The sequence below is a fragment of the Erithacus rubecula genome (genome assembly GCF_903797595.1).
Source record: "Erithacus rubecula genome assembly, chromosome: 3".
Taxonomy (NCBI): domain Eukaryota; kingdom Metazoa; phylum Chordata; class Aves; order Passeriformes; family Muscicapidae; genus Erithacus; species Erithacus rubecula.
Genome location: NC_136689.1, coordinates 20,262,695 through 20,277,743, shown reverse-complemented (window position 1 = coordinate 20,277,743; position 15,049 = coordinate 20,262,695). Strand labels below are relative to the sequence as shown.

General features: G+C 35.8%; 1 protein-coding gene across 2 annotated transcripts in view; it reads right to left on the bottom strand.

The window, feature by feature from the left end:
- Nucleotides 1-15,049, bottom strand: part of ITGA8 (integrin subunit alpha 8) — a 111,049-nt gene that overhangs the window by 45,427 nt on the left and 50,573 nt on the right. For both annotated transcript variants that reach the window (XM_079301705.1, XM_079301706.1), the window contains 6 exons: nucleotides 13,884-13,939; nucleotides 13,226-13,380; nucleotides 11,969-12,106; nucleotides 11,445-11,512; nucleotides 10,366-10,513; nucleotides 3,948-4,040 (listed from right to left, as the gene is read on the bottom strand). In XM_079301705.1, the coding sequence (XP_079157831.1) occupies nucleotides 3,948-4,040; nucleotides 10,366-10,513; nucleotides 11,445-11,512; nucleotides 11,969-12,106; nucleotides 13,226-13,380; nucleotides 13,884-13,939 (658 nt within the window). The remainder of the gene's footprint in view (nucleotides 1-3,947; nucleotides 4,041-10,365; nucleotides 10,514-11,444; nucleotides 11,513-11,968; nucleotides 12,107-13,225; nucleotides 13,381-13,883; nucleotides 13,940-15,049) is intronic.

The window sequence follows — 15,049 nt, the reverse complement described above, 5'->3', positions numbered from 1 at the left end:
TGCTCATTAAATTACCCAAGAGTTGAATAGCTGACTTAGAATAGAGATGTAAACTCTTTTTAATTTTAAACTCACTTTCTGGAGATCATATTAGCAACTCTTGATATTCCACTTTAAAAATATTATGACTTTCTTCAGTCTTTTAGACAAACATTTCCCAATATTTAACTCACAATATCTTTCACTGTTTTTACTAACTAGTCTAAATAAATTTGTTTCCACTTATAGCAGAAAAAAGATTTGATGAACCAAAGATAAAATTTTCATCAGACAGAGCAGACATGAACTACAGTATTGATGATCTATTACACCCCTGAGGCTTAATCTCCTATTTAATAGTTAAAACCATTCCTACTGTACAATTCTAATAAGTTGCAGATGTTGTCTTTGTATAGTCACATGGCTTTGTTAATGTTAAGTAACCCTTGACATGGCTGCTAATAATGGGCAAAGATGCTCACATGCCCTTGCTGAAAACCCAGTGAGGCCAAAGGAGTTTAACCTGTTTGAACCTATAATTTAGCAATTACTCAACATCCTTATTTTAGGACATAAATTTTATCAGAATCGTTTGTTTTTTACTTAACAATTTTTAAGCAAAGTTAGTTTCAGGAAAATGGCATTATTTCCATGTTTGCAACATCATGTATGTTTGAAATACATGACATTTCTGCTATTACTAATAAGTTCTAATCTATTATGTTTGATAGGATTTAGGAGTATGCTGGGAGATAGAGGTGTAGCCTTTTTTGAAGTGCTTTACAGTGGATAAGAAAATAAAACCTGGCTCTCTTGAAGAATCAATATGGTACATCCCAAGAAAAAGGCAACACCTTCCAAGCCTCGAGTCTTCTAAACTTATTTCTATTAATTTCTATAAACTTCCAGATTTTTCTACTAGAATTTTCTCACTTGCTAATGCTACTGAACAGTCATTAGGAAGCTTGTCCTTCTGATGTATTTCAGCATCATAACCAAGTATGTTGAGCAATCTTTGACAGTGAGATGTTATCAGACATTTAGGTTGCATTCTTGGCCTCTGGCATTGAGGGTTTTTTTACAAATTATTTTTATCTCCATTTTTTACTCTTTCATTTTTTTTTTCTTTTTTAACTCCAAAGATATTACTGAAAAGGTGAAGTATTTTTTTGTGGCCAGTAAACAAATTTGAGGACACAGATGACATAATGCATTTTGAAGATGTGAAGTGTCAGACAATTCTGTAGTCTGCTGCAGTAATATCCCATGGATTATATTACAAAGTCCCAACATAACCCTCATGCTTAGAAGCTGATCTTCAAGAGCTCAAGAATTCCAGCATTTCAGGGTGCTGGCAAGTCATTAAGGTGACTCAACAGTTAAAGAGTTTTAGGAATGTTCAATTTTGACCTAACCCTTCCTTCCCACTCACAACTTCCACAAAGAGTCCCTTTCTGACTGAGTATTTTGAGAATAACTGATCTCCTGCCAGAGCAGAATTGTTTTGCAAAACTGGAAATGGATCAGAGCAACCTTTTGAGATTTATGCAATTTGTACAAAGGGCTGGTATTTTGTTGTTGGAAGTACATTTGCCATCACAAATATGTTCGGACTGAAAAACACAAGTCCTTTCACCTTTAGTGAGCTTCCAGGAGAGCTGGCTTCAAAGATAAATTTAGGATTTAATATTTCATTTACTCTCATCAAACAATGTTGCCATCTGGCTTTGTAATGCTCTGCCTTAGTAGGCCTCAATTTTAAAAGGCTGGATTATTTTGTTATAAAGTAGAAAACCCTTGGATACATTATGAATCCTGCAGTTTTATTCTTCTTTCTATTTCTCTTTTTATGAAGTAGTTTTCTTAGCAGTATCTGGTAATGGCACTTACAGCAGTCCTAGATCTGATTCTGAAGAAAAGAAAGATTGATTATGCTGTGAAAATTCATAAAGACACAGGTGAGAGTAGTAATGTTTTAGTGGCCACCAAAGGCATTCCTGAAGTCTTCACACTGCTAGCATTTTGGGTGAAGGATGATGTGGAAACAGGGCTTTAGATTCAGAGGGAGGAATATGAGGGTCCATAGTCTAACGCCTCTACACTCAGACATTTCCATCGCTTATGCTTATGACAATGTGCAAACTGCAAAGATTTCCTTCTTGGTATACAAGATAATATCTCTTGTGTTTGGTCTTCCTTTTCTTTTTCAGCCCAAGGGGTTTCATGCTTTCCTGTCCCACCACATCCCAGTCACCCACAATATTCTTGTCCACTTCAGTCTGTATTTTGAGAATTTCCTTCTGCCTTGAGACTAACCTGGAAACTACTAGCAGATAAGTAAAATTGCTGCCTTCTCAATACAAGAAATTATTTGCCTTGAATTGGAATTTGTCTCATGCTTTGGCCCATTATTGCATCCCATCATCCCACTATGAAAATTCCATTCCTCAGAAATGTTTTCCATTACTTTTACTTTTTTGGATTTTCATTAAGTAGAATAAAATAAAACCTACAAAATCTTTTGGCCTTCTTGTCTATGTCCTTCTCAGAAAAAGTTTATAGTAATCTCTTCAGACTTCTAGTTCAAAGTAGTTCAATGGAGAAGGATCCTCACCAGGAAGATTCCTCTTCCCAGGAGGTCCATCCCCTAGAGTTCAATTTTCAATGCTTCCCACCTCCCTGTAGTCCCAAAGAATCTCTGGGACTGCCTGTGACTATGCAAGGAGATGACTGCATAAGACATCTGCCCTCCTTCACTTTCTAGAGTTCTATGGCTGATCTGAGGCTACCCCTAAGATTCAAAGAAACCTATTCTAGTCCCAACCTCCAAGGATATGACCCATTTAGTTCTTCTGCCAAGGGTCAGACATGAACTGCTCCATGATTAAAAGAGGCCAGGAAAGGCCCCCTCCATAGAGAGGCTGACATTGCAATATTGGTCTTCCATAGGATAAACCTTAACTTAGTAGGTACTTTGAAAATACTAAAGAAATTTGCTTTGGCTTCTTTGCAAATCCACAGGTCCACTATGAAATTCAAACAGGAGTAGTTTTCAATTAAAAGCTGTTATTTGTTCCTGATATATGTTTATGGTGTTGACTGCTTCATTTTTATTAGGACAGGTTTTTTTTTAAATCTAGGTATCAATATTTGGATTATTTTCTTTTAGTTAAATATTCATAGAACTTATGAATTTATGAGAAACACTAAATTCCTCTGCAAGAGCATCCACAGCTGAACATTCCTGGATTTAACATGTCTGGGATTTCCTGGGTTCTTTTGTCATGAAATAAGGACAAAGCATGACAATTGTGGAATTTTTAAATCTCCAAACCTGTATTTATCCTTATCTAGTGTTCATCATCAGATATTACATAGTTCTGCTTTTGTCCAAAAACAAGGCTACCATCATTCCATCAGTAGTATGATTCATGAGAGGTTGTCTTAGGGAAATCTTTAGAATTAAAATAATAACTTTAAAGCAAAAGTTTATTCCAAACACACTTTCCTTGATATAAATTGTGATATAAACTGGTAAAATAACCCTTATGCCAGATGATTCTCAAGATGAAAATCAGGCTGAAGAAATTGTCATTTACTATACATATATCTATATATTTTAAGTAGAGGGAATACTAAAAGGGAGAAATATCACATTATAGATTGGAATTCTCATTATAGTAGTGCAACTTCTAATGAAATGCTAGTGATAAATTGAGTCACTCTCACTTTCTATGAGTCACATATATCCCAAGTTCAAGCACAATTAGTCTTTTAGAAAAACGAATTGTTAATTTTACAGAAGCACAGCTCTGCCTCTTATTACACCACAAGTTCCTGTCTAGGTAAATAATTTGATTTTTGTGCTGCTTATTGGGATACACTCTGGTATATGAATAAATTTCCATTTGTTCTCCTTTAAAATTCAATTAGATAAAACTCAGTAAACACATCTGCTTTTCCCTTACGTTTGCTCCGGCCACCATGGGGTTCCCAAGATCACAAACCACCATTCTAGTTTCATTTTCCATCTTGTAATCACAGCTCAAAACACGCAGTGCCTGCAACAAAAGGACACCAATGCAGAGGTCAGAGATCACAGTGAAATGTATCCAGTTGGGAAAGTGATGCCTTTTTCACTGTGACCTTTCTTTTGATTTCACACACCTGCTTAGTGCACTATCAAAACATTTAGCTGGTTATTGTCAGACAATGGGGAAAACTGATGCCAGGGAAAAACAAACAGGATAGTTTCCCAGTACCTTAAGAATCATGATGAGATCACTCTATGTCTGGTTTTACCATATTGCTTTGTTGTTGTGAATCATTCCTATAGCCATAATGACTCAACACAGAAACAAAGAGTAAGCAAAACTAAGCAAGAAGATTTGGTCTTACAACAAAGTAACTACAGTGTTATCCATCACCAGGAGTCTCTATAATGAATTTCTGACATTGACAAAACTGGAATATGGATCAATTCTAGATCTTTGTTTTCCAATCTGTGGTAAAATACTTAGAATGTTAAATACTTCTATAAAAACAAACTGTTATGTGTGTTTATAAATTAGCAACAAAGGAGATAGATCTTCACATTATCAGATATAAAGGTTTTTGTTGTTTATATATATATATATATATATATATATATATATATCTCAATAGTAATATCTGTAAACAAAAACTCTACTAGAGGAAGAACAGCTATAAAACAGTACAAGCTAGAAGATACAGAATAAGGCAAAGCAATAAAATGTGGGGATATTTTTTTTGTTTTCCTCTCTGACATCCTCAGTAAATGAAGGCATTTCCATATATGTGTAGGAGTAAAATAACTTTGTAAAAGCAGGATGCAGCAAGTTCCATTACCTTTCTGCTCATTTGTGATTCTCACAGATGAAGCAGCGTGAACAAGTTCATACCCTTTATATAAAAAGATCTGGGAAATCTCTGGACCAGTTTGCCCTATCTGTAAAAGCCAGCATGGAAATGCTGTCCTCATAACTTCCTGAGATTAAAAGAAAAGACAGGGCATGTCCTAAACAGAGCCCATGTGAAGCATGCCCTCAGCACACACCTCATCGTACACTGACATTTTTACAGTTTGCTAGGAGGAAACAAAGTTTGTTACACAGCATGTCCAGGGCACTAACAGCCTTCCCAAGCCTCTCTGGGGTTGAGAGGGAAGCATTTTTACACTCTCTCCAGCTGGTTAATTAGAGGTGGGGAGCAACACATGGGAGAAAAGAGGGTGTTAACACAGTTGGAATCAAACTTGTCTGGAAAATTGTCCGTTTGATCTTGATGTGTGGGTTTATAGTTTTGCTTTTGTTGAGGGAGGGGGGTTAAAATTGAGGTCTGAAAGTTGAAAATAAATACTCATTTATATTAGATATTTGGCAGTTTCTTTTAAGATGCTGTATCATACACCAGCACAGAATAAATCAGCCCTTATTACACATTTTTTGTCCCCCAAAGGCTGAGAAAATAAGAGTAATTTTTCAGTAGTAGTAGTTCCTCTGCAATCTGGAGGTTATGTTCCTAGACTAAAAATGATTAATGGTGCAGAATTTATATGACCAGCATCACAAAAGTTAATTTGTGCAGTATGAAGATGTGACAAAGGGTCAACTGTGGGAGAATTCCTTCCATAATGAGATTTATTGTCTTTGGTTTTGCACTGATCACCTTTTTGAGGTGATTAAGTACAAAATAGGAAAATTAAAATCAGGCAGGAAGCTAGTAAGAGCTGAGACTTGTGCACTACTCTTGTCAGTATCAGTGCATTCAAATGTAACTCAGCCAGATGGAAGGGTTTGCCACAAAGCCCCTCTACAGCCATTGGTAGCAATTCACATTTCTTTAGCAACACATGTTTTTTTGGCAGTCTTGAGCAGAATTAAAACCCCAACAATTAACAGGTGTGCTCCTAGGGTGCATTTTAACAAGAAAGTGATTGGATGCTTTAAGTACTCCAGGCAGTCTACAAACTTGAAACTCTTTTTTGTGGTTGCAGTGATGAATTACTAATTGATGCCACAGCAGTTAAACACAACAGGCTGGCAAGTAAAAAACTTCCTCTTTTACCATTACCTTCCAGTTTTATTTTCTGAGGAAAAGAGGATGGATTAGATACTATCTTCTAGTTGATGTACACCTATGTTACTGGTTGATGCATGAAGAGTAGTCTCTGCTTGCAGCAAGCTCAAATCACATCTCATCTAGCCAGCCACAATGTACTTAGTCTAAGAATTTCTATGTAAGACAAGAATTCTCCAGGTCTTTTTTCTTATTTTAAGAGTGCCATACTTTAGTTCAGAAAGGCATAGGGGAAATGACTGAGAGCTTATCCATTGCATTATCTCTCTGGATGTGATCTTCACCACCCTGCAGTTTGCAGCCTGAGCTGAGGCAGTGCTGCCAAAATAAATAATGTTTTTGGTGTGTAACAAGTATCTGTTATTACTTTGTATTTGCCTGATTTACTAATTATTCCATAAGAATGTGGGTCCCAGCTTTTGCTACTAAGGCAGGATTGAGCTGCTAAATATGGGCAACTCTGTCATGGAGCAAAGGATGAGTGCACAGTATTGAGGCAATGGCTGGGGGCTCAAACACACAGTCATGCTAGTGACTGTTGTAGAGTAAGAATATACCATATAGCACTATATATTGTCTCTGGATCTACCACTGGAAATATGAGGTAATATAATGTGGGTGTACTTTCTTCATTGCAGCTAATTTCAGTAAATTCACACCTACTGCATATGAAGAGTTATTCCAAGCCAATAGAACTAGTGAAGCTGTGGTAATTTCTCATTTACCTCATATCTGGACCTTCTAAGTGTTTCCACAATACAACTGATGAAAAACACACTTGACTTTATTTAAAGTCATTCTATCCTCATCTTTTGACTGAAGTGTCAACCTCTGCAGGAATCAATGAGGCTCCAAAATTATGTCCTTGACCTCAAACTTTAAGATCACACACCTTCACTTGCCTCTCCACTTGCATGTGACCAAATTTCTGCAAAAGTTGTTAATTTTCTATGAAATTCCACAGTCTGTGTGCAATGTTCTAGAGAATCTGGTCAGATATAAGATGATAATGTCAACTGAGGCAGATCAAACACTATATTGCATAAAGCTGAAGGGAGGAGACAGAAGGCAAATGATGTTCAGTTAAAAGTTATTGACTTTAACAGCTTCTAAGTGCAATTTAAATACATTGTTAACATGAAATAAAGAAAAAAAAAAAGCAGTGCAGGAGGCATTTAAGGTGTTTCTCTATTAAGCACTTAATTTGTGTTTCTTATTAGACAGACTAAATCCAGAATAGCCCCACAAATATCCTCTATGAATATAGTCACTTTGAAATTATGACAGCATAATTGAATTATTTGATTCTACAGATATTTCAGTTCCATCAGAAATGTAGCAAGTGATTTATTCAGCTGATTCCATTTCATTTATTTTGGTCTCAGTCTACCTGTTTTGTTGGCTCTGAGGACAATCTTATCTCTGCCTTAATACTAGGAATTCTGCAGTTTGGAGAAAAACAGCTACACAGATTGTAAACATGGATGGAACCAAGAAAAATGCAATCCTAGAGGCAGAGCTTTAAGAACATGATTGCAATGAGCTCTACCATAAATCTACCTGTCTGCTGAAATTGGTCTGCATTAAATTAAGTGTATTTCAGGAGCAGTCACAGATGCCCCATTGTCAGGATACAACACAAACATTAAAATAAGAACTGAAATCCTGTCTCCACTGCAAATGACATGAAAACTGTAATTTTCTTTTCTAGTCCATGCCTCAAAAAGTGCCTGCACACCAAGAGACATTTTTTCCATATACCACAGTGTTTACTGCATCCAGTGTGATAATTTCTTTTGTTATCTTGTCAGATCAATATGCTGTGCTTTCTCAAAGCCCTGTAAGTTGAATGGAGTCCCTCACTTATACTCATCTATACTATGACCTCTAAGAATTTGGTCATCCTAGTAACAGAAGAATATACATTTAGAAAATTTTAGAAGAAATTTAGTATCCATTTTTTCCAAGTGCACTTAGAAGTTAATCTTTTAGTTTACTTACAGGAACCATAATACTGCAAAACCCATAGTTTTAAGAAATACACATTTACCATCTAAAAACAATAGAAAGAATAAGCTTACTTTCAGTGCCATTTGTAATCTTTTGAAAATGGTCCTTGAAATGCAGAAAGACACTAAAAATGATGTAGAGAGTAGGACTAATGTTTTGATCCTTCTCAGAAAGAATATGATGACATCTTTGTGAATGGAGTAAGTATGAAAAACAAAGAATAAGAAATAAATTAGGTGTGGGAGTGAGATAAGTAAATGTGGACACAAGGAAGGCAGTTTTTTTTATAAATCTACAAGGATTCAGAATTGGATTTGTCAGAAAGGCATTTTATCTTTCCCAAGATCTGAAAAGAATTAAGTAGTTAGATTGTGTTTCCTGGGTTTTTAAAATTTTGTCTTCAAAAGAAAAAATATTCTAATTTTAAAAATCCTTCCCAACACTTCTCTTTATTCTTCCAAAACACCAAAATCTCCCATGTATTCTTTCCTTTCTCCTTGAGTCTATTGTACTGCCACTATATAAATTTTTCCTAAAATCATAAAAAGCTCTGAATGATCTCTTTCTGGTCCAAACCATAGAATGGTTTCGATTGGAAGGGACCTTGAAGTTCCACCCTCACTGTTGTGGACAGCAACACCTTCCACTAGATCAGGTTGCTCCATCCAACCAGGCCTTAAACATTTCAAGGGATGGGGCATCCACAGCTTCCCTGGACAACCTGTTCCTCACCACCCTCACAGCCAAGAAATTTTCTTAATATCTAATCTAAACCTACTTTCTTTCAGTTTGAATTTATTCTCCCTTTTGCTGTCACAACATGTTAGTGTAAGAAGTCTCTCTGTCTATCTTTTAGGCTTCCTTCAGGTGCTGGAAGGCCTGATGCAGACCAGGACACATCTGGCTTTCTGGGCTCTGAGTGCACATTGACAGTTCATGTCCAGCCTTTTGTCCACTCCCACCTCCAGGTCCTCCAAATAATTGTATGTGCTAATACACGCTTGGGTTTTGGAATCAGTGCCTCCTCTGACATCTTGGTAACTTCCAAAAGATCAGCAAAAAAGATCTCTAAAGAGGAACCAAGGAAAAAGGTAACCATTTGTAGCATATTAAAGAGAACTTTAGTTTTGTAGATTACAGTCCAAAAAAACAAGCTTTGCTAAGAGAACAAAAGGAACAGGCAGTAGGAAAAGACTGGTGTCTTTAAGATATGCTTCTGAGATGTGAGGTTGCAGAGAATTTCTATCATCTTTGATGATAGCATTACTTCTTGTGATTTTTTTCAAACTAGGTTAAAAGCCCATTAATAAAGTCACTGACAGAAGAAGAATAAGGAAATACTTTGTAAGTTACTTTCAACTTCCTTAAAAACATTTGCCTTCAGAAAGGAAATTAACTTGCTTTCTCCCACTCTCACCCTTGAGGCCCTTTTGAACATTCCAGGCACTAACAGAAAAAAGCAGGATCATATTGCAACAGCCTGGGAGATATATGTGCAGATGAGGCAATTCAGACTTGCTGTCCAACAGAGAATACATGAACACTCTGCTTGTTTGCAGGATAGTGTTTCATCTTTGCTCTTAAAAAACAAGGACCCAAAAAAGGAAAAACACTGCATGTTCAGTACAGCTCAGCAGGACTTCAGTCAACATTAGTCCTGTGAACACTGGCACATTTTTCATTTTAATTGCATTTTTGGTCCATTTGTAACGTAAAAGAACTGACAACAAGAGAAAGCAACTTTGTCGAGTTCATGCTGCAGCTAATGTCCAACTATTCAGGATATTGGAGACTAGGACATTCTTAATAATGGTAAAAAACTGATGTCCTGTGAGAGGAGACAGCAGTGTCCAAGTGTTTGGGGATCAGCAGGGCTCATTAACTCTGGCTAGGAGTTGGTACCATGGGATCCCAGGCTGAAAGCACTAAGAGAATTTGGCAGTATTACTTTCTGCTACTGGTATTGTTTACTGGTTCAAAATCTGCATGATGTGAATACCTCTATTCCTAGAAGAAATGTGACAGTATTTGTGTAGTATTATAAATAAGTTAATGGGAAGGAGCTGTACTTGTGCTGAGTCTGAACAGAATAGTCTTTTGGAGGCATGACTTATCTTTACCCTGGGCTGTGCAAGCAAGGATAGCTGTGAGTTGATGGAATCTTCCTTCCTGAAGGGAGCTTCTTTGTGTGCTGCTTTCAGCTGGTATAGCCTATGTAGGTTATCCTTGCTCTCAGTTGCCTCCTTCATCATCACTAGCATTTTGATTTTACTTTACCTTGTTGTTGCGTTCAACCCCAGTGTAATCTGCCTCAGGTGGAATCTTTATATGTAGCTCAGCTTCATAGGCTCCTTCCCCATCATTCCTTGGATTTATTATGAGCATGACAAAGTTTTCTTCTCCAATTATTAGCTGATCTGTATCCCTGTATAGAGCATACTACTTGTCAGGAGTTAAAACACACACTATTAGGATTTACATTTTAATAAAGCAGAAGGACATTTTGCTCTCAGAGCATCTGTTCTGGAAAATACTCTGTGAACACAAAATAAAACATTTTCTATAACGATGATCCTGTGAAAAAGTATACCAGCACCTGGGTAGAAAAGAGGTCAAGAGAAAACACACCATGGCCAAAATGAACTACCACAAAACTTGAAAGTAATTGGTATAAAATTTCAGAATTTTTTACTTTCTAAACAGCAATAGTATTTAGTCAATTAATCACTTGCCACAGGGGTCTCATCAGCATTGTTTTCTGGAGGACATAAAGGTGGTAGTTTTCTCCTCATGTCCATTGTAATTCTCCTGTAATTCTGCAATGGCACTGTGCCCCTTTGTTTCACTGCTACAGACTGATTCAGATGAGAATCGGGTGACTCTCAGACATTGCTCACTTGTCCTGCTTGGCATATTTCTCCCTCCATAGGAGAAACTGCTGCCATGTTTCAAAAATTTTATTTTGAGATTTATTTACTTCACTGTATATTGAATTCAGAAGAATTGTGTTCAAGTTCAAAGTCACTGGCACACTGAAATAAAAAGCTTGAAACCTCCTATGCACAACAATGTGCATCATCTCTTGGTTTTCAGAGAACTAGAAGCACTCCTAACAAACACCTGCAAACTCTATTTTCTATGATAACCATTAAACATGATGAATGTGGTTTGCAAGTGTGTATTTCTCCATTTCTTGGTTTTATAGCTGAAATGGATGCAGAAATTAAAATCTGGAAATCAGGTAAGAATGATTAGTTACAGTAAATAATAGAACTGTGTTCTACATCTTTCTGTTGCAACAGCTGGAAGTTTCTGGACTTTCTTATGTACAGCATAATTTATTTTATTTAACTTACGGCATAGCAGAAAGTTGCAAGTCAGGAATACATAAGTTGTCCTCCCCACAGTCAACCAGAATGTAAGCCTGTATAATTGCAAAGTAAAAAATTACAATACAGTTAGTACATGCCTCAAAGTCCAAATCACTTCATTAAATACTACTAATCCAAGTGTCTTAAATACCACTACTGCTGCCTTAGTAAATTATTTTTTTTCTCCTTTCTATAAGTTCCTTTTTACTTGGTAGTTGGAGGTTGGAGACTACTTAGATGGTCAGAACAATATACTCTTCAGGCCCTTTCCCATACTAACCTGGCTTACATATTCTAGAAGGCAATCAAAACTATGAGCATGAAAAAGTTTTGTAAATACATTAAAGGCCAGTTGGCTCTATATTTATATTCAGTCTTCAATTTTGTATTAATTAAATCCCCATTGTGTAATTTCTGGCTGTGTTACTCTCTTTTAAGGAAGATGACACATACAATTTGTTAATGCTTTCATGTTTATATACAGAAAATGTGGCATGCAAAATTCATACCTGCTCTGCTAGGGAGTTTTTCTGGTAATAGTTCAGTATTGGCTTCACAGTCAAACCATCTTCAAAACTGGACTCATCCAAACTATAATTGAAGTTTATATTGATGGGAGATAATTTATCTCTAAATTCTGTTTCATCCTGTGACAATCACATAATAAAAAACAATTGTTTGCTATGATTATTTCTGTTGGTATGGTATGACAACAGATTCAGACTTCTGAAGGTAAAGATGTGGTTTTTATTGAAGTTAAAGTCATAGTTGTTTGACAGATGCTGGCCAAATTCTGGCTGCAAGTGGTGTCATTAGGAAAGCAAAGTGACTCAGCAGTAATTGGAATGCCCAGAACACATTGTCTCCACAGCCTCACATCTGGAAGAAGCTGGCTGAGGTCAGAAATTTTTCAAAGCATTAATCTAAGATGAAGCTGTTTAAGAGACACACAGAACCAACTCCTATCAGCTACTGCTCCCCTTCCTTAGAAATGGAGGTAGGGCATATGTGGATTTGTGGAGGCAAGATTGCTGGTTTGTACCATAGCCAAGAATTTATAAGAATTAGCAATGGTAAAATTCAACCACACTTATTGTTGAGATATGTCCTTCCATAATGCTTAAAACTTCTCCATTTACCTCCCACTGCATTTCTTGGATCAGACATGGAATCTACTTCAATTGCATGAGGTAGCTCTACCTGCAAGTGAGCAAGTGTTGACCCTTTCTCCTTTATAACTTCAATTCCATAGTTTTAGTTTTCCTAAAAAAATTTAAAAGTATCTTTAAAATACTTTAAAAACGTGTGAATTTTAGGCCAACATTTTTGTCAGACTCCTTTAAAATATTTTGAACCTGAGTTGGCATGATATTTAATATGATTAGTTTATTACTGCATGGTAAATACTGAAAAAAAAAGTAAAGAGATACCAAAACAGAAATCTTGCATTTTTGTATCAGAAGATGCAGTATTTGAGAAGAATTTCCATAGGAGCATGTATTTTTACACAGAGAAATTCTACACTCTTCAAAATCAGTCTTTTTTTAATACTTATATTGACAAGAGAAGAGCCAAAGATTTATATAAGGAATTTTTTCAAGGTAGCAGGATGCTCTGAACATACAGATGAGGTCTATCTTGTAACCCATTTCTGTAATTTTGGAAGTTATTGTTCCTTTTCCAGTGGCTCCTTTTTTATTATTATTTTAAAATCCCTGTTACTACTCAAACTATGATGAAAGTCCAAAATATTTTAAACAACTTACTCTGAGATAAACAAGGAAGTCCTGGCAATGGAGTTGTTTCTGTCTTTCTATCACAATGGAGAAGTAGTGATGTGACTGATGGTAATCAAAGAAGAGGGTCCTCTTAACAGCTCCTTTCTGTTTCAATGAATCTAATTGCAATTCACCTTTCAGCACTAAAGGATACAAATAAATTAATTAATTATTGATTTAACAGAAAGAAAATAGTGAAGAATTCATTATGTATTATAATTAATTAACCTAAGCAAGTCTTAAAAAAAATAATCCATGATTTAAGTGCCTGTCTGCTTAAAAGCCCACTAGGTTTTGATCCAAATTATGCAGGATGTGTAATTTAAGTGTTCTTATTTCACTGACAGATCATATGTGTAGAGACTTCTGTCTCTTTAGTTTAGTTTTTCCCAAACCAGAACACTCTCCAACAAGAATTATTGGCTTTATTTAGAAAATTACTAAATCTGAAACAAAAATCTTTTGAGTAATAGAAGTTTCTGTTTACATATATATACATATATATACATATACACAGAATTTTTTTTAACCTGAACTTTCTTGTCTTAGGAGGAACTCACTCCTTTTGTCTTTCCAAGTGTAGGAAAAAATACATCTGAAATAGAGCAGGACACAGTAAATCACAGGAATAGAAACCATTTCTTACCTATCACATCTGAAATGCTTTGACCTTCAAAATCTGCGCAGACTCTTACAGTAAAGCTACATATAAAAAAGGTAAAAGTATTTCATTATTAGCAGAAAATGGACTGACCTGGGAATCAGCAGTTCCCAAGTCATATCTTTTAAGCTTTATTTTCATTTCCTTAAAAAGATGTTGATTGAGATTGTATCTAACTACCTATGATATTCCCTAATTAAGTCAGGAAATCTTCTAGGCTTCACTAATAATCACAAAAGAAACTCTCTGAATATTACTTGGCAAAGGTATGGAGAAGATTCTCTGGTCCAAGTAGTTCTTGAGAGAGCCTGTGGAGATGACCCTTCTGACATTGCTGCCAAAGCAGAATTCTTTATGCAGAAGTTCAGCAAACAACCTTTGTAAGAGCCTGTCTGCAGAAATCCTTTCTGTATCATCATGGTCAAACCAGAAAAATCTTAGAGCATGTTGTCAATGCTCAAGCTGCTTTCCAGCAAATTAAAACACTCAGGGTATCAATGTGTTCCACTGGCACTACTGTGGGATTTTCATCGTTTCAATAGGCTATAATTAATTCCAAACATAAAACCTAAATTGTTTGATTTTTGTGGCATTAGACTAACCAAACTGTATGACATTTAGTTTTAAGTTTTGCAGAAAGTGGCACTTACATGACCTAAATCAAAGAACACAGAAACTGGTGATTCATGGTCATTATCTAGTACACTAAAGCAATGCATTCTGCAAAAAGCAACACATCATAAGTTAATTGCTTTTAATTTGCCTGTTCTGCATGTGTAGCAAGCTCTTTTGAGCCTAGAAATACTCACATCTGTGACTACAACTATGATTATACAAATGTCACCTCAGCCATAGGTGAGTCCTTTCCCATAAGAAATATTTCTGCATAAGACTGGCAACAAATTTGCAGTTATACTCAGCAAAAGATAGGAGAAGCCTTTTATAGTTTCCTTGGCTGATACCTTTTAATCAGAACTTCTTACTTATGCAAAAAGTATTTTTAAAACCTGAAAAAAGTAATAATTATATGAAAGTTTCACTTTATAAGGAATCTAGGCAAGTTTTATGAATATTTAACTGAATTGCATTTGAAAAGTTTTCACAAATTACTCTGGATGGTATGAGAAATAGTATTAATTATATCTGTTAAA